Raw genomic sequence first — 25,484 nt, 5'->3', positions numbered from 1 at the left:
TTGCGGCTGCAGAATACAATACTGTGACTAATGTGTTTTCTTTTCCTGTCTCTCGGGCGTGAAAGCTTTACCTTCCAAGCCTCATAGCTGGAAAGGCCCAATGACAAGTCGCTCCTCTTTTTGTTTATCATAGCAACCACCCGCCCCTTTACTCTGGTGTCAGCTGCTCCAAGCCATTGAATCAAGACATAAACAGACAGCTTTCTCCTTTCTTCCCGGATCCCAATATGCAATTTTCTTTCTTTGCAGATCCACTTCATACACATATACTGGAGTTTTTTTCCTTTTTGGATGAGAGCCCTGAAGACAGAAGATTTCTGATAAATCAAGCGCCGAGCCAGAACATGTCATTTTTTTATGTGTCCTGTTAGGCTGTGGAAACTGTTCTCATGACCTAATATTTGAAGTTATTTTCCATTCCTAAAAGGCATATCACTTTTTCACGCATCCGGGATGAACAGTATTTTATTGGTCCTTTGTTTTTATACAACTAAACAGCTTTTGAATTGCATACCATAATCTTATTGTTATTCTTTGACTTTTAAGACATGAAGGTTGCCGTCTTGGACTTGGGAACTGTTTTTGCTAAATTTTTTAAATCATCTGTATCTCCTATAAGTCCGGGACCAACCACTAACACCTTTTCTCAAGGCTCTAATGCAGTGAACACTGTAGGAACTGCAGTTCCTTCCCTTGGCAGTAAAACCCCATTCTTGCTTCTGTCTGCACCCCCATCTCCTTTGCATATCCTTAATACACCCACTGCATCCACATCTTCCCTGTCTCGTATCCCCTCTGGAAAAGCTTTAAGTCCCCATGCAGGTGGCACTTCTGCGCCCAGTAGCCCTGTTTATTCGGTAAGGCCCCAGCCTTCAATCTCCGCATCCAGCAGTGTGGCACAACATAAGCAACTCAATGAAGAATCATGGACAAATCCACAATCTGCAGCTTCGTCTCCTACACCACCAACAACCATTCTGGTACGCCCGGCACCAAGTATCAACACGATAACACCGGCAATGCAATCTAACCATGTCAGTCGGTCACCAAGGCATCTTCAAGAATCATCTGTCTCCAGCTGGAACACCAAATCCATGCTCTTTACCCTGCCTGACATTGGGGAGGAGAGCACAGACTACGAAGACAATGCCAACAGCCATGGGTGAGTTGCATCTGAAAAATTACATTACATTATCTTTTCTCATTCAATGCACACGATATGCTAGTATGTCTTTAAAAACAATGTTTGAATTAATTCTGCATTATGAATTGTACTTGCCATGCCCAGGTTAACATGGTATACAATGGTTTTAGTTAACAGCCGGCTCTTTAAATCTCTGAGTGTTCATGCATACACATGGCTTCAGGTGGACACACTCTATTCTATGTGCACATTGTGTCTTTCAGCAGCAAATACTGTTTCAATGCAGCCTTCATAGTAGTTCAATACAATAGCAGCAAATGTGATGACAGGTGACTCTGTGTGTGGTCCAACAATCTATTCACTTGGTGCAATGATTTAATGTCACAGCTCAAGTATACCTACCGTATTTTTCGCCGTATAAGACGCACTTTTTCTTCCCCAAAACTGGGGGGGAAAAGTCGGTGCGTCTTATACGGCGAATACACCCCTATCGCGGCGGTCCCTGCGGCCATCAACGGCCGGGACCCGCGGCTAATACAGGACATCACCGATCGCGGTGATGCCCTGTATTAACCCTTCAGACGCGGCGATCAAAGCTGACCGCCGCGTCTGAAGGGAAAGTGACACTAACCCGAACGACTGAATAGCCGGGTTAGTGCTTACAGGACACCGGGGGGGGACCTTACCGGCCTCCTCGGTGTCTTCTCCGTTCAGGGATCCCCTGTATGCCGGCGCTCTTCTTCCTCGTCATCACGTCATCGCGTACTTGCGTCGGCGTGCGTAACGACGTGATGGCGGCGACGGAGAGCGAGGATACCCGGCCGGCAGCAGAGACGTTCCGGAGCGACGGGGACACGGCAACAGCGATGGAGCGACATCCAGGGCAGCGGTGACGGGTCCGGAGCGGCGGGGACACGTGAGTATTACCTCCTCCTGCAGTGGTCTTCAATCTGCGGACCTCCAGATGTTGCAAAACTACAACTTCCAGCATGCCCGGACAGCCAACGGCTGTCCGGGCATGCTGGGAGTTGTAGTTTTGCAACATCTGGAGGTCCGCAGGTTGAAGACAACTATTGGGTTCAAAATCAAAATTTTTTTAGATTTTGCCCCTAAAAATTGGGTGCGTCTTATACGCCGGTGCGTCCTATAGGACGAAAAATACGGTATGTTAGAACATTTGTGACATTTATTTATTTAATCAAACTTCAGCAAATTTGTGATACCTAATACAGTGTTACAAATCTGACTACAACCCAACTGAAAGTATACTCAATGGATAATGTTCAATTCTTCATCTAAAGGTTCTGTACATGTTTTTTTTTTTTTTTTTTTTTTACTTTTTAGTCTAGTGTATCAATGAATGGGGAACTAATTGAATCAGAAAATGATCTTATTTGATGTACAAACAGGTTGTCTAATAGCATTCTGTGTACTGAGTCAGCTAGGCTTGTCATATACCGTATTTTTCACTTTGGCATATAAGACGCACCCAATTTTAAAGGGTGAAAATCTAGAAAAAAAAAGATTCTGAACCTTCAACCTGTGGACCTCCAGATGTTGCAAAACTACAACTCTCAGCAAGCCCGGACAGCCGTTGGCTGTCCAGGCATGCCAGGAGTTGTAGTTTTGCAACATCTGGAGGTCCGCAGGTTGAAGACCACTGGTATAGGAGGTAATACTCATGTGTCCCCGCTGCTCCGGACCCGTCACCGCTGCCCTGGATGTCACCCTCCATCGCTGTCGTCACTTCCCGGGGTGTCCCCATCGCTCCAGAACGTCTCTGCTGCCGGGTATCCTCGCTCTCGACATAATGCGATGAAGGAGAGCGCCGGCCATGCAGGGGATCCCGGCATGGAGCAGACACCGATGAGGCAGGTAAGGTCCCTCCAGGTGTCCTATAAGCTGTTCGGGACGCCGTGATTTCACCACGGCGGTCCCGAACAGCCTGACTGAGCAACCAGGTTAGTCTCACTTTCGTTTCAGACACGGCGGTCAGCTTTGATCGCCGCGTCTGAAGGGTTAATACAGGGCATCACCGCGATTGGTGATGTCCTGTATTAGCTTCGGGTCCCAGCCGTTGATGGCCGCAGGGACCGCCGCGATAGGACAGGTTTAAATGTGTATTTGCCGTATAAGACGCACCAACTTTTCCCCCCCAGTTTTGGGGAAGAAAAAGTGCGTCTTATACGGCGAAAAATACGGTAGACATTCTCATTATTATAAATGTGTGCAATTCTTTGTATTACTGTGCATTTACACATATAACAAATATGTTATATGTGTTATTTCAATGACTGGTGGCTGTGTCGAAGCAACCAATCATAACATCTACAAAGACTGTATTAGGCACTTTTGGAAAATCCTATTACGGAATTTAAAGCAAAAACTTTAGGTGTACACTTGGATTTCTGTTATGCATTTTTACTTTAAGTGCTGTGGAGAGAATCTATATCCAGGCTTACCAACCCATATGGATTCTACATTGAAGCAGCAAAATATGATGTTTCAAGTGCAAAAACTATGCTGTGTGAACAATGGGATGAATTTCCATTGAAAACAAGAGGATGCATGTTTCTTGCAAGTTTTTATGTGGATAATGAAGTGGAATCCATGTCACAAGCTGAATGACAAAAAAAAAAAAAAAGCCATTGTTAACCCTTTAAGGACCAAGCCCATTTTGACCTTGGACACAGACATTTTTTGCAAATCTGACCACCTACACTTTATGCATTAATAACTCTGGGATGCTTTTACTTATGAATTTGAATCAGAGAGAGTTTTTTCGTGACATATTGTACTTTAACCCCTTAAGGACCGGGGTTTTTTCCGTTTTTGCATTTTCGTTTTTTGCTCCTTGCCTTTAAAAAATCATAACTCTTTCAAATTTGCACCTAAAAATCCATATGATGGCTTATTTTTTGCGCCACCAAATCTACTTTGTAATGACGTCAGTCATTTTTCCCAAAAATCTATGGTGAAGAGGGAAAAAAAATCATTGTGCGACAAAATTGAAAAAAAAACGCCGTTTTGCAATTTTTGGGGGCTTCCGTTTCTACGTAGTACATTTTTGGGTAAAATTGACACCTGATATGTATTCTGTAGGTCCATACAATTAAAATGATACCCTACTTATATAGCTTTGATTTTGTCGGACTTCTGGAAAAAATCATAACTACATGCAGGAAAATTAATACGTTTAAAATTGTCATCTTCTGACCCCTATAACTTTTTTATTTTTCCGTGTATGGGGTGGTATGAGGGCTCATTTTTTGCGCCGTGATCTGAAGTTTTTAACGGTACCATTTTTGCATTGATAGGACTTATTGATCAGTGACCAAAAATGCACTATTTTGGACTTTGGAATTTTTTTGCGCGCACGCCATTGACCGAGCGGTTTAATTAATGATATATTTTTATAATTCGGACATTTCCGCATGCGGTGATACCATATATGTTTATTTTTATTTTTATTTACACTGTGTTTTTTTTTTTTTTATTGAAAAAGGGGGGTGATTCAAACTTTTAATAGGGGAGGAGTTAAATGATCTTTATTCACTTTTTTTTTTCACTTTTTTTTTGCAGTGTTATAGGTCCCATAGAGACCTATAACACTGCACACACTGACCATTGTTATCCCATAGGGACCTATAACACTGCACACACTGATCTTCTATGTTGATCACTGGTTTCTCATAAGAAACCAGTGATCAACGATTCTGCCGCATGACTGCTCAGGCCTGGATCTCAGGCACTGAGCAGTCATTCGGCGATCGGACACCGAGGAGGCAGGTAGGGGCCCTCCCGCTGTCCTGTCAGCTGTTCGGGATGCCGCGATTAGCCGCGGCTATCCCGAACAGCCCGACTGAGCTAGTCGGGAACTTTCACTTTTAGCTGCGCGGCGCCGCGCGCTATTAGAGGCGGGTCCCGGCTTCACTATGACGCCGGGCCCGCCGTGATATGACGCGGGGTTACTGTGTAACCCCGCGTTATATCAGAAGAGCAGCACCAAGGACGTACCGGTACGTCCTTGGTCCTTAAGGGGTTAATATAGTGCTCAATTTGCATAATTTGCAGAAACTTGCATAATTTCCTGGTGAAAAACTAGCCTTTTTCTAACTTTAAAACTCTCTGCTTGTAAGGAAAATGGACATGCCAAATAAATTATATATTCATTCACAAATACAATATGTCTACTTTAAGTTGGCATCATGAAGTTGACATGTTTTTACTTTTTGAAGACATCAGAGGGCTTCAAAGTTTAGCAGCAATTTTCTCCAAAAATTCAAAATCTTAATTTTTCAGGGGTCAGCTCAGTTTGAAGTGGATTTGAGGGGCCTTTCTGTGAGAAATCCTGCATAAATGACCCCATTATAGAAACTACACCCCTCAAAGTATTCAAAATGACATTCAGAAAGTTTGTTAACCCTTTAGGTGCTTCACAGGAATAGCAGCAAAGTGGAACAGAAAACTCAAAATCTAAATTTTTTGCAGTAACATGTTCTTGTAGCCCCATTTTTACAAGGGATAATAGGAGAAAAATCCCCCCCAAAATTTTGAAACCAATTTCTCTTGAGTATGGAAATACCTCGTATGTGGATTTAAAGTGCTCTGAGGGTACACTACAGGGCCCAGAAGGGAAGGAGCAACTTTGGAATTTTCGAGAGAGAATTTTGCTGAAATGGTTTTTGGGGGGCATGTCGCATTTAGGAAGCCCCCATGGTGCCAGAACAACCCACATGGCACACTATTTGGGAAACTACAGCCCTCAAGGAATGTAATAAGTGGAACAGTGAGCCCTCATGCCCCACAGGTGTTTAATGATTTTTTTGTTTTTTGGGAAAAGCCCCTCAAAATGTGTAACCCCATCTCTAAGTATGAAAATACGTCATATGTGGACGTAAAGTGCTCTACCAGTGCACTACAATGCTCAGAATAGATGGAGCAAAATCTGGCTTTTGGAGAGAGAATTTTGGTGATATGGTTTTTAGGGGCATGTTGCATTTAGGAAGCCCCCATGGAAGAACAGCAAAAAACACCCCACATGGCACCATATTTGGGAAACTACACCCCTCAAGGAACATAACAAGGGATACAGTGAGCCTTAACACCCCACAGGTGTTTGACAAATTTTAATAAAATTTGGACGTGAAAATGAAAAATTTGATTTTTTTCACAAAAATGCTGGTGTTACCCCAAATTTTTCATTTTCACAATGGGTAATTGGATAAAAAGACCCCCAAAATGTTTAATTCCATTCTTCTGAATATGAAAATACCCCATATGTGGATGTAAAGTGCTTTGTGGGTGCACAACAGGGCACATAAGAGAAGGTGCACAATTGGGCTTTTAGAGAGAGAATTTGGCTGGAATTCAAGTCGGGGGCCATTTGCGTTTACAAAGCCCCCGTTGTGCCAGAACAGGGAACCCCTACACATGTTACCCCATTTTGGAAATTATACCCCTCATGGAATGTAATATGGGGTGCAGTGAGCATTTACACCCCACTGGCGTTTGACAGATTTTTGGAACAGTGGGCTGTGCAAAATAAAAAATTTAAATTTTCATTTTCACGGACCACTGTTCCAAAAAATCTGTCAGATGCCTGTGGGGTGTAAATGCACAATGTAACCCTAGTTACATTCCTTGAAGGGTGTAGTTTCCAAAATGAGGTCACATGTGGGTGTTTTTTTTTGCGTTTATGTCAAAACCTCAGCCACCGCTGTGCCAATCCCGAATTTAGGCCTCGAATGTACATGGTGCTCTCACTCCTGAGCCATGTTGTCTGCCCTCAGATCAATTTTCCGCTGATATATGGGGTATTTCTGTACTTGGGAGCAATTGCATTGCTTATTTTGGGGGGCTTTTTCTCCTTTCACCTCTTGTGAAAATGAAAAATTAAAGAAAAACCCAGCGTGTTAGTGTAAAAAATATATATATATATTTTTTAAACGAACATGCTGGTGTAGCCCGAATTTTTTCATTTTCAGAAGTGGTAAAAGGAAAAATAGCTCCCCAAAATTTGTAACGCAATTTCTCCTGAGTACGGAAATACCCCATATGTGGCCCTAAACTGTTGCCTTGAAATACTACAGGGCTCCAGAGTGAAAGAACCTTTGAGACCTAAATTAGTGATTTGCATAAGGGCGGCTGAGGCTATGTTCAGACTGTGAAATGTCTGCATGGAAAATTTCCGTGCGGACTTTCCACTGACAGCTGGGTGCCGGCAGAACATGCTGGCGCTATGAGTGCTGGGAAGTGTACTGACTCATAGATGGCAATGCACTTCTGTGTTGAATCCACAGAAAGAATAGACATGTCTATGCTTACTGCAGACTCTGGAATTGGTATTTCTGCCACAGAAATATCTGCAGCGGAAATTCTGCCTTGTGCAAAAGAAAGCATCGGTGCTGGGCCGCAAGTGCTGGGCCGCAAAAGTTTGTTTGAGCCGCCATCAAATTGACAAACTCGTCACTGAAAAAAAACGTAAAGTCCATTTCAGTGAGGACTGTGGGGTCAATTTGGATTTCTGGGCGACCAACAAACCTAGAGATCAGTGGCTCATATAGGTGACCCCACATGGACTGGGGTCCAGGCAGGGTCACCTATATGGGGGGGGGGACAGAAGGAATTGTATAGGGGACAGGGTCATTAGCATGGGGGACCTCTACTGTTATTGCCCTGCAGCGCCAACTTCTGGGGGCTCATCATCACTGAATGATGATGGGGGAGAAGAAAAAAATGTGGGGTCATTCTTCTCTCCCTCATTGGCGGTCTCGTTGTCAGAGGCAAGCGCATGGCGTATGCCTCCTCCACCAATAAGGCTTTGGGGTATTTATATTTTATAGGAGGGGGGGGGTGTAAGTGTGTAAATGTAGTGTTTTCACTTTATTTCAGTGTGTAGTATAGTTGTAGTGTAGTGATTTTTACATTTACTGTAGGCTTTTTTTTTGTGCACTTGTTGGGGAGTGTATGCGGTCCAAGACACGAGCGACTGTTCTGCGCTGGGCGGCCGGACCGTTCCCGTGTGTAGACTGTGCTGATTGCTGATCAGTGAATAATTTTTTTTGGGTGCAGGGTTTTTTTGTGCTTTTTTTTAGGTGTTTGTGATCCGTGCTACCAGCGGCGACTGTTCTGCGCTGTGTGGCTGGACTGCAAACTCCAAAAAAATGAAAAAAATAAATAAAAATGCCTGTAATTCACTGATCAGCAATCAGCACAGTCTGCACATGGGGTACTGTCCGGCCGCACAGCGCAGAATAGTCGCTGGTGGCATGGACCGCATGCGCCAACAACAAAAAAGTGAAAAACAAACGGCACCCCATAATAAGCTAGAGGCAGGAAGCAGACCAGTGGTCGGCAAGGTGTGGCCCTCCAGATATTGCAAAACAAAACAGCCGTTAGCTGTCTGGGCATGCTATGAGTTGTAGTTTTCTAACACATGGATGGCCACAGTTTAGAGACAACTACACAGTGGTTTCCAAACTGCGGTCCTCCAGATGTTGTAAAACTACAACTCTCAGCATGTCCAGACAGCCAATGCCTGTCTTGGCATGCTGGTAGTTGTAGTTTTTGCAACATCTGGAGGACCACAGTTTGGAGACCACTGTGTAGTGGTCTCTAAATTATGGCAATCCATATGTTGGAAAACTACAACTCCCAGTATGTCCAGACATGTCTGAGAATGCTGGGAGTTGTAGTTTTCCAACATAAGGGTGGCCACAGTTTAGAGACCACTACACAGTGGTCTCCAAACTGTGGTCTTCCAGATGTTGCAAAACTACAACTCCTGGCATGCCCAGACTGTCTGAGCATGCTGAGAGTTGCAGTTTTGCAAATTGTAAGGGGAAGTACTCACCCACCACATCATCGCCACCACTGCCAGACCTCCGGATACCCGCCCACTGCCAGACCTCCGGATACACGCCGCTGGACCACCAGACATCCACCACTCCTGCCGCACAACTCCCAATCTTGCTGCACACCCACCGATTCTGCCCCACATGCACACCCGATCGCTGATCAGGTTAATCAAATGGGGTCCCCGGGCATCAAGCGGGAGTGGTCTCCCACCAGACACCCTAGGACTTTAGTTAATTAACCCGATCAGCTCAGAGGGAGCGCATATTCAATGAACACTGTATATGTACGGCGGAATGCGCAAAGGTATCACAATATCCGCCATGTATATATGGCGTTCTGCGGGAAGGTGTTAAAAAGCCCTTGGAGTAAAAATCCATCTTTTGAGCCAGTGTGATATACTGTACATGAGTGCAGATGTAATAAATACAGTAAATGTTCTTTTTTAATTCCTATAGGTTAAGGCTAGGTTCCCACTATGGAATTTCTAAGCGAAATCCCATTTTTAAATGATGCTAAAAAATTCTGGTGCAGTAGAATTTCCTTTGCTGTCAATAGGATTCCGCACAGTGCAGTTGAACTTGATGGACTCTTTTTAACCTTATGAACTTTGTAATAGTGTAAGATTGTTTAACCTCTTAAAGAGTAGCTATCAGTAAATTACATTTCCCTATTCCCCTTCCCCATATGTCCCTGACACTAACTACATCTATCCCTGTCTTTATTTTTCCCCAAATCCCCATAAAAATACCTTTTTCTTGAGTGCTGCAGGAGCTCAGGGTTGAGCTCTCTGGTGAGGGCAGGAAGTGGGCGGCACCGGCAGGCACAACGTCATCTGAAGCCTGGCCGGGGCTCGCTTCCACCTGGCTTCCTGTATGCTGCGTGTACCTGTCTCCTCTCTCTCCTGAGACGGCAGCTTGCGTGCTGTAATGAATGAGGAGAGGGAGATGCAGGGGGCGGGGATATTTAAATTTTGCGTGCCACGCGCACATGAGCGCTATGCTCTCTCTCTGCCTGTTTCCTATACAGGCAGAGAGCGTGCTGTGAATGCGCATTCTGGACCACGCTGTGCTGGTCAGCGCTGGTCCGAACGTGCTAAACGTCAGGGGGGGGGGGGGGGGAAGTAATCCTGAGCCATATATGGTGACACCTAGTGGCCAGGTTTTCAAATGTAAAAAAAAACACATTTTACATGATTTTTTTTAATAACATATATTAGAAATATTTTTATTTTTAAATAATCTATTTAATAATTTTTTTATTTTTTTTTATGAGAGTACCCATTTAAGGATGCAGGCCATACCTGTACCTGCTATGATGCAGGGTCCCGAGCTGACTCCACGTCAAAACTGGGTGGTCTTGGCGGGTATGAATGGCTGGGACCCATTTCTTGTGCTGGACATCACCGATCATGTTGATGCCTGGCATAAACCCCTTAGTCTAAAATGGGAAGAAAAAAAAAAAACATTGCCGGCAGCTCAGTCGGGCTAATCAAGATCACGGGATTCCAATCAGTTAAGAGGATGGTAGGAAGGCCCTTATCTGCCTCCGTCCGTTCTCTTCTGCATGCTCCAGCCTGGCTCAGCAGGCTGGAGCAATTGAGCGTAGATAACACTGATCAATGCTATGCTATTGCACAGCATTGAACAATGTATGCAATCAGAAGATTGCATGTAATAGTCCCTTATGGGGACAAAAAAATTGTGTAAAAAAGTTAATAAATGTGAATTAACCCCTTCCCTAATAAAAGTTTGAATCATTAAAAAAAATGCCATTAAAAACTAAATAAATAAAAAATGTAGGCAAGAGTAAACATAAACATATGTGGTATCGCTGTGTGTGTAAATGTCCTAACTATAAAAATATAATGTTAATTAAACCTCACGGTCAATGGCGTATACGTAAAAAAAAATTCCAAAGTCCAAAATTGAATATTTTTGGTCATTTTGTCTACCCTAAAAAATTTGGTAAAAAGCCATCAAAAAGTCCTATCAAAACAAAAATGGTACCGATAAAAACTACAGACCACGTGCAAAAATTTTGCCCAGTATGTGACAAAAAATAAAAAAGTTAGAGGGGTCAGAAGATGACAATTTTAAACATACAAATTTTAGTGCATGTAGTTATAATTTTTTTTTAATAGTAAAAAAAAAAAATTAAACCTAAATCCATAAATTGGGTATCCTTGGAACCATATGGACCTACAGAATAAATATAACATGTTATTTTTACCGAAAAGTGCACTGCGTAGAAATGGAAGCCGCTAAAACTTACAAAATGGCGTTTTTTTATTTTATTTTGTCCCACAAATAATTTTTTTTGGTTTCGCTATAGATTTTGTGGTAAAATTATTGATTTTACAAAGTAAAATTGGTAACGCATAAAAAAAGCCCTCATATAGGTCTGTAGGTGGAAAACTGAAAGTGTTATGATTTTTATAAGGTGAGGAGGAAAAAACGAAAGTGCAAAAATGGAAAAACCCTGAGTCCTTAAAGGGTTAAGCAAGAAGCTAAACCACAGCCACATAATTGAAAGAAATACTGATGTGCCAATATGACTTTGTGCTCATGGCTATATTATGGCTCAGAGTTAAAGATTTGAGCCATAATATAGCACCCATAGACTTCTATAGGGCTCTACTGCATTATAGAGGTATTCTACTCTGTAAGGATTTTAATGTTTTCTTCTTACTTCCCAGTGATCTGTGTCTATTTATAACAAATAGAAAGGGAGAAGGTTATCTGCAGGTGTAGCACACTGAAACACCTTCTAAGTGTCCCTCTTTTTGGCCAAAATCCTCTGTCTTTTTGCTCCTAAAGAGCTTTATGAAAATAACCTCTGTGCATATACTGTATTAGAACATATGGAGGTGATAGATGTGTGGTGGCCATTGGGTGTTAGTAACAATACCGGTTCACGTTGTGACGCCAGGGCACCGTTTTCCTGTCCGAAGGTATGGAGACAGCTTCTCCTGGTCCAAACATGATGAGCAAATAAATACACCGAAGTCAGGTTATGAATAACTGTCTTTACTGAGCTTGTGCAGATGGTAGCACACAGACAGCTGGCCTTGGTGTGAGAGTGTGACCTACCCCTTGCGAGCCCTGTTGACGTTGTGAGACCTGCAGTGCTTTCACCAGTCGGAATTATACTGACTTGGAAAATCCTGGTTGCTAAGGTACTTCCAAGGAACTGTAAACTATTCTGCAGGGGCATGTATTCCTCCTGTGAGGGAACCTTGTAGGATGATCGGTAGAAAGTTTAGAGCTGGAGTAGGCCTCTACTTACAACACATGACACACAGCACACCTGAGCTTAGCTGTTGCTCAGGAGCCACACTAGGGTGAACTGACTAACTTCTCCCCTGTACCTCACTATACAGGGGAGACTTTTGAGGTCTCATTGGCTCACATGGTCACATGGGGTTCACTGCTCACATTTTAAAGGCACAGCATACTTATTACAACTTATATACACATAAATAACAAAATTAATTTATAAAAATATATTACTTGATATTATAAACATTATTACTGTGGAACTTGTGTGGGCCCAATACCCTGTGCTGATGAGCTGCCCAATACAGTCCAAAGGCCTGGGACAGCCTCTGGTGCTGGGACACCACAGATGGAATGGCTTTCTTGTCCCCCTAACTCTATTGGCCCGATCTACATTTTGTGCATTATGTGGTCAGTCATTCTGAATGGCTTCTATTAAATGCTAGATTTCCAGATGTAGCTTTCCAAAGTAGCTGATGTAGCTGATCACTTCTTTTTAAAAGGGGTTATATTTGTAAACACACTTATATGGTAAATTACCAGAGTTTTTAAAGAATATAGGAATTATAGCTCTCAGAAAAGCAGTTACCACTTTATAGCCATCCATTTTGAATGTATTACCTGTGGTGCATGATCATTGTGCTCCCCTCCCCCCAAAAAAAATACAATGTAAGCATATTCTTCACATGCACTTTTGTGTTCTCCTTAGAAGAGTTCTCTGTACTTTTTAGCTCTTGTTCCCAGAATGCACTGCCAGTGTTTTGTTCTACAGGGCTGAAAAGAATGTAGTCGGAGCCTCTTTATTTATAGCCTGAATAGGGGGAGACAGAGCAGCGAAAACTACCAGATCATACAATGAGACTGTGCTGTGCTGCTTGTATAGAGTGTATAGGTGATATTTTACAATTACTGAATAGGTTATGTGGTATCTGCCACCAAGACATTAGCAGCAGATTATTTGTGGGATTAGGGGTTCACACTTGTTTTCCGGGACATCACACAGACACTTTATTACATTGAAATCTGAGAAATGTAGCCAAGTCAACAACTTAAACTCCTTGTCATGTTTCTTAAACCATTCCTCAATAGTTTTTTTTATAGTGTGGTAGGGGGCATTATCTGATGAAAGAGGTAACATGTCAAAGAGGTACATGTCAAAGTAACATTCACATGAGTGTCAGAACAGCTTAACCAGCTAGCCTTTGCTTCACACGTGTATTAATATAAGCCATTACCAGTTTATTGGTTATTCCTCAATTGTTCATTTTTGTCATGCACTAACCACTTCATACGAGGAACACTACGCAAACCCTATCATTTTGGAGATGCTCTGAGCCAATCATCTAGCTTTTACAATTTGTTCCTTGTCAAAGTTGCTCAGCTCTTTACACTTCCCCATTTTTCTTGTTTCCAACACATCAAGAACTCAGTGTTTACCTGTTGCCTCATGTATCCCAATCCTTAACAGGTGCCATTGTCACACGATAATTAACATTATTCATATAATCTGTTAGTACTTTTAATCCCTTGGGAACAATGGATGTACATATACGCCCTGGCTGCCTGGTACTTCACGCATCAGGATTTACAAGAATGTCCTGCAGTGCCTTCTATTAGGGGAAGCAGACTGCACTAGCAGAGCGTCAATATCACTCATCAGTGCTATGACATAGCATTGAACAGTGAAAGTAATCAAATTATTTTTTATATTAGTCCCCTATAGGGTCTTAATCCTTTAATGACAATGGACGTACATTTTCATCCATTGCTGGCTTCACACCTGGTGGGTCCTGGTTGCTATCAGCAACTGGGACCCACAGCTAATGCTGGATTTATGTATGGAGATTATCTAGGATAAAAAAAAGAAGAAAAACCTACTCATATAACTATCACACATAAAATTAGGACAAGAGAGGGTCTGCTTCTTAAAGAAATCAGCTCAGTTTTTTCTAATCCTGGATAATCCCTTTAACATTTGCACAAAAATACAATGTGATGTGGAATTTCACATGACTAGAAGCAGACTAACAAATTACACATTCTTGTTAAAGAAGTTTTCTGAGCATAAATATTTCTTTATAAATGTGTCCATGTGCTGCAAAAAAAGAACAAAAATTAGCCATACTCGCCTAACCCTGATCCCCCCGCTGCTCCCATTTTGATGGTGCTTAGACACTCATGCTCTCCACTGCTTTCTGTTTCCAATGACATCCTGTTCATGCAGGCAATGACCGAGGTGGGTCATTGCGGTGGGCATTTCCTGCACGAATGAGACATCAATATAAGCAGGAAAAAGTGGAGTGAATCAGGGACCTGATGCCATCAAAATGGCAGCAGAGGAGGATAAGGAAGGTAAAGTATGGCTATTTTTTGTTTATTACAGCACTTGGAGGCATTTAACATGTGATGTTTATGCCCAGAAAACACCAATAATTTTCACTTTTAGCTTTTTTTTTTTATGTACATGTAACAGTTTAAAGTTGCTTAGGGTTTTCCCAATATCTTCATGTATTTAGCTTGGCAGAAGAATTACATATTTCCATCTAGAAAAAGTAATATGTTGTATCCAGTGTGGTGTACCTGTACTTTATTCCATACTGTACCTTGTGTGCTGGGTCACCAAAGTCAGAGTTCCTTGGTACCATTGGGGTCCGCTTGCTGAGATAATCCCTAGTCACCTCATCGCTCTTTAATTTTGTGTGTTATATTTATATAATTAGTGTAAGGTATTGATTTATATAGTGTCTGCAGGACCTTAGGTCACATGACTAATGTTTCTACTGTGATGGTATGCTAAAGGACCTTCCAGGTCACCTGGGTAGTTACATGTTCTACCATAATCCTTTGTGTAAAGGACTGACAGTTGGGATGAACCAATCAGCTCAAGGCCAGCCCCTGCCCATATAAGGGAGCTGCCAGCCAATCCTCACTCTCTTGGGTTCCGGACTAGCAAAGAGAGAAGATCCGTGCGACTTACAAGACAAAACCGGGCCTGAAATCTAACAATCCCGCAACTTACTAATGGTGAGTTACTAAATCAAATCCCCGCTAAAGCAAGCGTGACTGCTGGACCTAAAACCAATCCCCTAAATCCAGTGGAACAGCGTAAATCAATCTCCAGAGCTTAGACTCACAAGGTCCCAACCAACTGTCAGGATCCTCATAGACTATACATATGTAAAGACTGTTCCTGTTTTACCTCTGCATAAAATCTGCAGTGAAGTTTTCTGAATTTCCGGTTGTGGACAATCATTTATTCCTCCCTATCGTTCTTGTGACAGGTGGCGATAGGAATAGTATATATTGAGGAGCCCCTCACCCTGGCGTCACGACAGTTAAGGGTTAAACCAGCACCCTTTCATCACTGCAAAGCTACACCCCATATAGCCTATACACCCCACAAGCTTATTACACCAGTATTTACAGTTTTTAGAATGTGTTAGCCACTTATAATATTTCTGTTTTTTTTTATATCATGCAGAAGTATGTGGCTGTGCGCACCATTGATATAACAACTTATTGGCTCTCACCAATCTCTGTAGTCCCTATGACCTCTTTGTACCTGCCATTAAGGGAATGACACAATAGGAACATCATATTTCAGTCAATTTACTCTTTGAATGTGAATGTATGTCTAAGTAAAGGATTCTTAGGAACTTCTAAACTGACCATATATTAGAAATTATAAGAAATACTTAAGCTTTCAACCAACAGCTTCTGTATCTCTACCAATCGCAGCCAAAAACATGCACACTCATTGTCAACCTGCATGGTTATTTCAATAGACAGAAAAAAGTAACTTCTAGACACTAATGACAACAGACATGACTACATCCTGACAGAAGACAAGAGCATGAGGAAATCTAACATCAGGAAGCCCCCTATACATCATATCCATCTGAAATTGGGGGGATCAGCCAACATTAATGTTTGACAAACTCAGATAAAAGTCTTATAATTTTCCAGTGTATCACAGTTAAAAAGTACAGTTATAGGGGAGAATTATCAAAACGTGTGTAGCGGAAGAGTGGTGCAGTGCAGTTGCCCATGGCAACCAATCAGATTGCTTTTTTCGTTTTTTCACAGGCCTCTTTAAAAATGAAAGAAGAATCTGATTGGTTGCCATGGGCAACTGCACCACTCTTCCTCTGCACAGTTTTTGATAAATCTCCCCCATAAAGAATAAAACCATCTATAGGTTCCTTAGGGCCCTTTTGTCTTTTTAATTTTCATTTGCTTGAAATATTTGTTGACAAATTCAGTTAACCACTTCGTATCTGGGACCACCATAGCCATGCGATTGTCTTAAATAAGTTTAATATAACTTTAAAGGAGTATTTTATGAAGAAGAAAAAAAAGCAAAACAAAAAAAATCCATACTTACCTAGTGCCAGTTCCCCCACTGGTCCACGGCAGATCTCATTCAGCTCTGTCTGGTTCCTCGATCTAATGTTTTCTTCCTGCTTCCGAGATGAGTACTTGATTCAGGACCTGCCAGCTAAGCCAATCATTGGCCACCATGATGTCCCGTCTAAAGTTATACACAGGTTAATTCAGTTGTCAGGGAATAAGCATTTTAGGCTCAAAGTAAGCTGCAAAATGTTGCACAAAAAGTTGCACTCTACCATATGCTTCTTGGTTCTCTATTCCAGCAGAAAGGCTTAGATGAGCAGCTGCTGGAAAGCTTAGAATTATTTATTATTTAGAACCAATATAACTTGGTCCCTTGGAGATACTGTATACCTGTACATACTGTACTGATGAACTTCTGATCTCTTTATACAAAAGATTTTAAAGAGTGAAATGAAGAATATACTGAAGATCAGTCTCAAGGTCTCTGTAGTTAATATTTAATTATTTTTCTTCTTCGAAATGGAAACAATGAAGATAATTAAAAATAAGTTAAAGTTGCGGTGTAGCCTTTCCTCCAGTCGCATTGTATCTTATTCCTTCTTCAGTGTCTTTTACTTTTCTGGCAATACAATACAGGCATTTGCAGCATGAATAAAAGATTGGTCTGGCATCGGGCATACAAAAAGAAAATTAGTGCACGCTAATGAGTTGGCAAAAGTAACACAAAAACCAAGAGTTAAGTCACTGATATTTTTATAGGGCTAAACATTTTTAGAAAAAAATGGAGCACAGTTGAATAGAGTCTGTTGCTTGATAACCTATAGACAAAAATGCAACGCATACTAATCGGTGTCTGTAACATGTTTTTAAATAGAATACTTAATGTGTACCTGTCAGATCCCACAAAAAAAAATCAAAAAACAATATGTTACTCAGTACCTAGTCCTGAACATGTACATCTAATTTTTATGCCTCCAACACCTATATTTATTATAAAATCAGTGTTAAAAATCCTCTCAGGGGAAGGGGGCGTGTCTGTCCTAATGGTGGTGGGAGTTGATTGGTGCGTCTGCTCTTGCAGCCTTGTCCATAAGTGATCTTTTGTCCATGACTCATACACGAGCCTGATGCTGTTGCAGGACTGGTTAGTGTCCCAGTAGGTATCGGGACCCCTAGTGGTGGGATTTTCAGGAGCTGTTTTATTTATAAAATATTCAAAAGTTTTTAAACAACCATATTACAAAAGGTCTTAAATTTTCATCAGTAACAACATAAAACATTTTTGGCAGTGCCAATTTAACAGGAAAAAACATATGCAACTTAAAATTCTGCAACATATTAATAAAGAAAATAAATAAACAAAAACATTCAAACTGGCGGCCTGGTATTTGGTACACCAGGATGTACATGTATGCCCTAAGTCTCTACTGGACCATAAACCAAGTGCAGGAGCTGTGCTTGGTTTATAGATCGCTGGTCAAGGCTGCTATCAGTACCTGGGACCCCATATAATGGGGGACATCAGAGACCACGCTGATGCCTGTCATAAACAATACAGATGCCATGATTTAAACTGATCCCGGCATTTAAAGTATAAAGAAAGCCTTTTTAAAGACTTATTGTCCTTCCCACAGTGCAACGCAGGGGGTACAATGAGTCAAGATGGAGGCTGTAGCTCTGCATACCTCCTGGACAGCTACGGTGATCTTCTTTCATGGTATGCCTTCTGACAGACCATAGAAGTACTGATCAATGCTATGCCTATGCAAAGCATTGAACAGTAATATCAATCTATCGATATATAGTTCCCTATGGGGGCTTAAAGGGGTATTTCATGATTTTTTTTTTTTATTTCCAGCATAGGGCCTGGAAAGTTAGTGTAGTTCATAATATAGTGTCTGTACCTGTGTTTCATGGTGGTTTTGCAGCATACAAAATGACTGTCCTCTCAGGTTTTCCGACGTCGCACTGTGAACTGACACATTACATCACTAGTCAGGTGTTCAGAGGGAGCTTGCCTTTGCTTTAATGAGTGGAGCGACACTGTGTGGGAGGGAGATCATTCTGCAAGAATTGCAGTTTTGCAACAGCTGGAGGCACCCTGGTCTGAAAACACTGGCCTTTTGCATGGAAAAGATCACAGGTATGTTTCAATGGGTGGCTAATGTGTGGGAAGGAGAAAAGTAACCTCACACTTCCAAACAAGGAATCATAGGACTTGTAGTTTGAGGGAAATAGCCAGTTCCCCAAAAGATAGCCTCAGTGTTATGGTAATCTCACAACATAGCCATTTAGCCCCAAGACAAGCGCAGATCCTTCCTAACCATGTCTATTACTGTCTGGCAGGCAAGTACTAAAATCACCTTACGGGGGATAACCCCTTTAACCCCTTAAGGACGCAGCCCTTTTTCGCAATTCTGACCACTGTCACTTTAAGCGTTAATAACTCTGGAATGCTTTTACCGATAATTTTGATTCTGAGATTGTTTTTTTGTGTGACATATTCTACTTTATGTTAGTGGTAAATTTTCGTAGTTACTTGCATCCTTTCTTGGTGAAAAATCCCAAAATATCATGAAAATTTAGAAAACGTTGCTTTTTTCTAACTTTGAAGCTCTCTGCTTGTAAGGAAAATTGATATTGCAAATAAATGTTATATTGATTCACAAATCCAATATGTCTACTTTATGTTGGCATCATAAAATGGACATATTTGTACTTTTTGAAAAAGTGGTCTTCTACTCATTACAGCACTGCAACGATGTGAGGGCAGAAGTGGTCCCCCAGCAGGCTTCAGTGACATCATGCCTGCTGGGAAACGCCCATTTTCTCATGCTGGGAGATTGCACTATGTGAACAAGAAGTAAGGTAAGATACGGAGCTTTTTAAAGCTCTGAATTTTTTTTTAAGGGTGGGAGCAGTGTTTAGAGTATTTAGGGAACATAGCCTGAGTTAGTTTAGAAAAGTTTATTTGGTGACAGGTACTCTTTAAATCTTCCAATCTGGTAATACACTTGCACTTTGAGGATTGGGGTGAAAGTGTTTCCAGTCTCTGAAAAAATTGAATATTGAATGCAGCAAATTGGTTGCAGAAACGTAAAAAGCAAACAAAAATAAAACCTGCTATTTACATGAAAGTAGGTGTCGTAGAGTAAAGTAGTGTTCTGTAGAGTAAACCCACATGTATGGCTGAAAATGATGCCTTCTTGCCCATGATTATGGGTTTACCTTTCTAATAAAGTTGTTTTCCTGACATTGTGATTTATGATTACAGAAAATTATATAGTAACCTACCAGGACGGCACCAAGCAGCGTAATATACCACTTATCCTGATAATCCTCAGCTGTCCTTCAGGCTGGGTTTAACCTACAGTTTGTAAGAACATTACAAAGTGCAATAGCTAATTACTATGACCATAAGGATTTACAGAACTGGTCAGTCAATGTACAGAGCGGAACTTATATATGGTTTGAAATTTAAGGACACTGTTGCTTCAACTATATGACAGACTCCAACCTTGCCTGACATATTTCACTAACAGTAATCGGGTCCGATGGGTTGTCCCTAATTTTACCAGAAAAATGCAGTGCACCATGCTGCTGAATTGGCAACAACCGATGTGAAAACCTTCAGGTTTTTTTTCTCATTGAATTTTACTGAATTTAATGAGAAAATGCTTGTCAATCCAGTGGTAGTTTAATTTCTGTAAATTATTACACATATGAAATTAAATGCAAAGGGCTTCTATTGGGCCATTGTCAGCTAAGTCCTCTTTCAGGGCATTTACATTTTTTTAAGGGAATTTACATCTGATAAAAACAGCTGGTTCGCAAATAGCACAGTTACTTTAGCCCACAAAATGGATGACAATAGCTGTAAACATCTGAAAAACTGGTTAAAAAATGCAAAAAATGGCCAAAAAAAATGCTCCAAATGGCATAAAAACCATCTGAAACATTGAAACTCAGTTTGACTGTAAACATTGATTTATATTTGAGGATCAAAATGAGACCTAAAAACAGTATGTGACAGGTACATAGATGGCGAGGAGAAACGGTTAATTCGACACATGTTGCCTATTATACTCCTAGAATAACTGAGAAAATAAAGACTTAGTTGTCCATGTGCTGAATGCTAATAATAAGCTAAGTGTCCAATGGGCAGAAGAGTGTACCGTGAAGGTGCTAGTGGTTGGCATGTTATCACACTGGAGACCACTAGAGCATTCAATGAAGAGCAGAGGGGATGGGTTAGGGAGGGTTTACAGGAGGGAATTCAGGACACAACCCTACCTATCACTTGCCATCTCATTAGAATACAACATGTGAGCAATTAAAGAAAATGTTCTTTGTTATTCTAGGAGAATGATCGGCAACATAGGATTATTTATACCTGTATCCATGTAATCTATCTACCGCTGTTAACGATTTGGGGAGCTCTAAACTAGTGATAGGTTAGTTTAAGGTGTTGTCTTTGGAAAGTAGAGAAATTGGAAGTACATGAAAAGTTCTCTTTGCAGGTGGGTAAGTTCTTTCTATTGTGATTTTAGCTCACAAATCGCTAACACTGAGAGAGAGGAATTATTGAATAGACCTAGTCAATAGAAAAAAGGGTATCTTCATTAAAACTATAACTATAGGGGACCCCTATATACATAACATTGCAGCCCACCCCAAAGAAAGGTCTGGCCAACATTTATCTAGTTTGCATTACCGCTTGATTCTTATTGTAAAGATACATTTATAATTCATATTTAACAATAAAACTAGCAAAGTGCACGGCATTTCCAGGTCTTCAACTAAAATGTTGTGGAAGAGGTTTACCAAAATATGAGGATATTCTTGTCCACATATCACAATCTCATATCCAGTCCTCATATCCCATCCTCATGTCCTGATCCTGTATCCCGACCTCATATCCCATCCTTTACTCATATCCCGTCCTCGTATTCTGTCCTCATATTCCGTCCTCACATTCCGTCTTCAGGTAGGGCTGAGCTGTGATGATTGGAGGACAAAAATAGAAGGGAGTGTAGATTTGGCCTGGCTTGCAGACTAGACTGACACACAAAAAGGATTGAACATCAAAGAAAGGGTGGCTTTGCGGGCAGCTAGGTTTGCAAGCTGGACCAACACTCAATAAGGAGCTAAAAATAGAAGGTGGCGTGCCTTGTTAAGGGGGCATGGCTTGAAGCTTGTGGATTAGGACGGGGCTGAGTTGTGATGAAAATATTATGGTTGGAGAACCTGTCATATGGATGTATCTGGCGAAAATGGTGTTTTCAGCCTTGAGCCGAAAACAAAAAAAAAAACCTAACAGAGAAGGGGCGTGGTATATAAGTACATGGGTATTAACTTTCATTGAAATAGTTTGTATATGATGCTAAAACATACATACACACACACACACATTGAGATTTATACACACATATATATATATATATGTAATGAATCTAATTATGCTAGCATGCAGGAATGTCATAATGGTTCCCAAGCCTCTGTTCACATTCCACTGAACAATGACCCCTATTGTTCCACTGTGGTCTGATATTTGCAGAGTGGTTCTTGCAATCCCTTCACCAATACGATCAACAGCAACCGTCTTGTTGTACAAAGCTTTAATAAACAGTATTATCTCGTTCCCTTGCATGACATACACTCCTCCATAGTCATGTATCTTCGATTAGAGCGACTCAAACATATTAGTGTTGAGTTACTGACTAATAATACAAACTATCCTATAGCTTCTTTGTTGGAATGTGAACAAATATGGATAACTCTAAACATTACCTCTGCTGAGATAGGCTGGCTTCCTGACTGGGGAGTTGCCCAATTACACAATCCTACTTTAAATATGTTTTAATTTATCAGAGGTTCTATACAGTAAAAGAACATGATCTCTTGTAGATTCCTGTGATGTACAGGCCAACTAAACCGGTTTACAGACAGTTTAATGACTCTTTATGCAAGGTACGATTGATCACATGCTGCATGGGAAAGATGTTATCACAGTTTCACAATATTAATAATACTGGGTTCTACTGACTCTAGTAGGATTCCTGGGAGGTATGACACTATGGGGGAGAGTTATCAAATTTGTGTAGAGGAAGAATTGTACAGTTGGCAATCTGATTGGTTGCTATGGCCATTGGCCCCACTCTGCACAGGTTTTGATATCTCCCCCAATGTTAGGGTAATTTTCCCAAGTTTTAGCTTGAACTAAAAAGTGATGCAAATTATGCTTCTCAGTCCAAGCCAAAACTTGTATATGGTCAGAAAATGACCAGAACATGGTGGGAGAGGGGCACTTATCATTGTAAGTGTAGGTGAAGCATTTTTTTACACCTTTTTTTGTGTGCTGGTAATGAGTAGGTGCGCCAAATTTATTAAATGTTGCAGGGCATTTGATACATTTTGTGTAGGTACACATATCCTGAGATTTCACTTGTTTTTTGGGGGACTTTTTTTTTTATCCCTTTGTGCAAAAAGGTGTGACTTTTCTACACACACACACACACACACACACACACACACACACACACACACACCACAAAGCTAAGCTAAGTCTGGGCTAGTGTATTTTTGTGACTTTTTGGAGGTTTTTGCTCAAAAATTGGCAACTTTTTTTTAAAAAGTTGCCAATTCATTACCTCTGTGAAAGACTAACCCTAACAGCTGGTCTGTACACACACACACACACACACACACACAAAAAAAATTGTAAACCAAAATGTCACAAAAAAGAGCCTGAGACGCTGCGTAGTACTAACTGTGAGACAAATATACACACAAAAACAGCTCTAAAGACAATGATAAATCTCTCTCTCTCTCTCTCTCTCTCTCTCTCTCTCTCTCTCTCTCTCTCTCTCTCTCTCTCTCTCTCTCTCTCTCTCTCTTTATTTATATATATATATATATATATATGTATATGTGTGTATATATATATATATTGCCACATTTTATTCAAAAATTGTCCCTCAGTGTTGTCTGGAGCTCTATTTTATGTCAATCAATTTTGGAGAATGAAAAATGCACATGCGGGAACGCACTTATGATGTTGGGTGGAATAATTCTGGGTTCACATATATCAGTTGACCGGCATAGTTTCACTTTGATGTGCACTGGAGGGAAACAGATGCTAGAACTGATCCCATTCATTTAAATGGGACAGTTCACAATCATCCAGCATCTCAATTTTGACGCCAGATGGTTGGACACGCAGAAGAGCACCGGACAGGGGAATGCAGCTTTCAGCATTCCCCAGTCCGGTGCTAGAAACAATAAACACCAGATGCCATACAACTGATATCAACTTGTCATCAGTTGTGGAATCAGTTGCGTCCAGATCTTTTTTGTGTTGTCAGGTTTTTCTTTTTTAATGGGCTATGATTGAAAATAAATAAATCATTAAAGGAGTACTCCGGTGCACACTTTTTTCATGTTATCCCGTCCGGGCTGCAAAATAAAAGAAAACGCACTTTATCTTACCTGCCAACGAGCCCCCGGAGCTCTGGTACAGGTGTTTGGTCCCCGGGCTGTATTCTTCTTACTTCCGGTTAGCCCGGCACATCACACGGAGCTTCAGCCTATCACTGGCCGCAGCGATGGCCCGCCTCGGCCAGTGATAGGCTGAAGCTCCGTGTGAGGTGCCGGGCTAACCGGAAGTAAGAAGAATACAGCCCGGGGACCAAACACCTGTACCGGAGCTCCGGGGGCTCGTTGGCAGGTAAGATAAAGTGCGTTTTCTTTTATTTTGCAGCCCGGACGGGATAACATGAAAAAAGTGTGCACCGGAGTACTCCTTTAATCATCAGCAACAGGAAAGAAGAAAAATTAGGAAGTTGCCATCTCTTAGGCAAGGAACTTGTGACCCCGTCCTCTTTCACTCTCACTTATCTTGACTCCGGTCTGGGACGCTCGTTTTCAACATGGTATTTTAGGATATGCAAGTATCAGGTTCTTTTTTTGCCTCTTGTTTGCTATTATGATAGTGAATTATCATTCTACTTTACTACTCTACTTGGAGGCATTTACTATATTTTGTATGGGCACTTGCACTTTGTGGATTGCTTTTTCGTATAGATGTTTATGATTGTTTACGTACTGTGTGTGGTCTTATTCTTTATAAATTAGTACTGGTATATTATATGTCCAGACCGAGCTCTTATTGAATTAGTCATTTTTCTATACTTGAGGACAGGTGTCAGTTTAGGTGAGGGGGTTCATGGCTCCTCCCCTAGGTTGTGCACTGGCTTTAGTAAGCCAGAATTTTACATGGTTTTAATGTTTTTTTGTCATTTATTGACCAATTCCTGTGTGTGCAATTTGTCTGTTTTTCTTATTGATTTATACTAGTAAAATTTCTATTTGATTAACGTTGGGTGTGCTACTGTTGATCAGTGATGTCTTTTTCCACTATTTGGATAATCATCAGCAGGAACAATTCCCACAATGTCAATGCAGTAAGGCACTGGGCTTTATGAGTATATTGTTAATTCCAGACTTCCAGGGAAGCAATCTAAGCAGCTGCAATATAGCTCAAAAACTAAGGGTGGTCTTTTTTATTTTGACATAATGTGTTAGTGATGACTATAAAAGTGGCATTGAATTATTCATATCATTAATGCATTATTTATGTACTGTGACATTACTGCATTGTTCCTGCACCATGACATCATATGTGTAAACCAAAAAGGCAAAAAATGTGCAGCTCGACAATAGGTTTAGACAAGGAGAAGATCTGAGGTTAACTGTGTTATGTGTGGGAGGGGAAGGTAGGCTCCCTAAGCCCCCGCTATCCTCCTGTCATGGCGCCTATTTAGTGTTCCCCTCGGGGGGTACCCCATTATACT

General features: G+C 41.2%; 1 protein-coding gene across 1 annotated transcript in view; it reads left to right on the top strand.

The window, feature by feature from the left end:
* The first annotated feature begins 196 nt into the window (after window positions 1-196).
* Window positions 197-25,484, top strand: part of FAM149A (family with sequence similarity 149 member A) — a 109,392-nt gene continuing 84,104 nt past the window's right edge. Inside the window, exon 1 of the mRNA XM_056559437.1 lies at window positions 197-1,162. Coding sequence (XP_056415412.1) covers window positions 549-1,162 — 614 coding nt within the window. The 5' untranslated portion in view covers window positions 197-548. The remainder of the gene's footprint in view (window positions 1,163-25,484) is intronic.

Source organism: Hyla sarda, chromosome 1, assembly GCF_029499605.1.
Source record: "Hyla sarda isolate aHylSar1 chromosome 1, aHylSar1.hap1, whole genome shotgun sequence".
Lineage (NCBI taxonomy): Eukaryota > Metazoa > Chordata > Amphibia > Anura > Hylidae > Hyla > Hyla sarda.
Note: the sequence above shows the minus strand (reverse complement) of the source record. Positions and strands in the feature narration are given on the sequence as shown.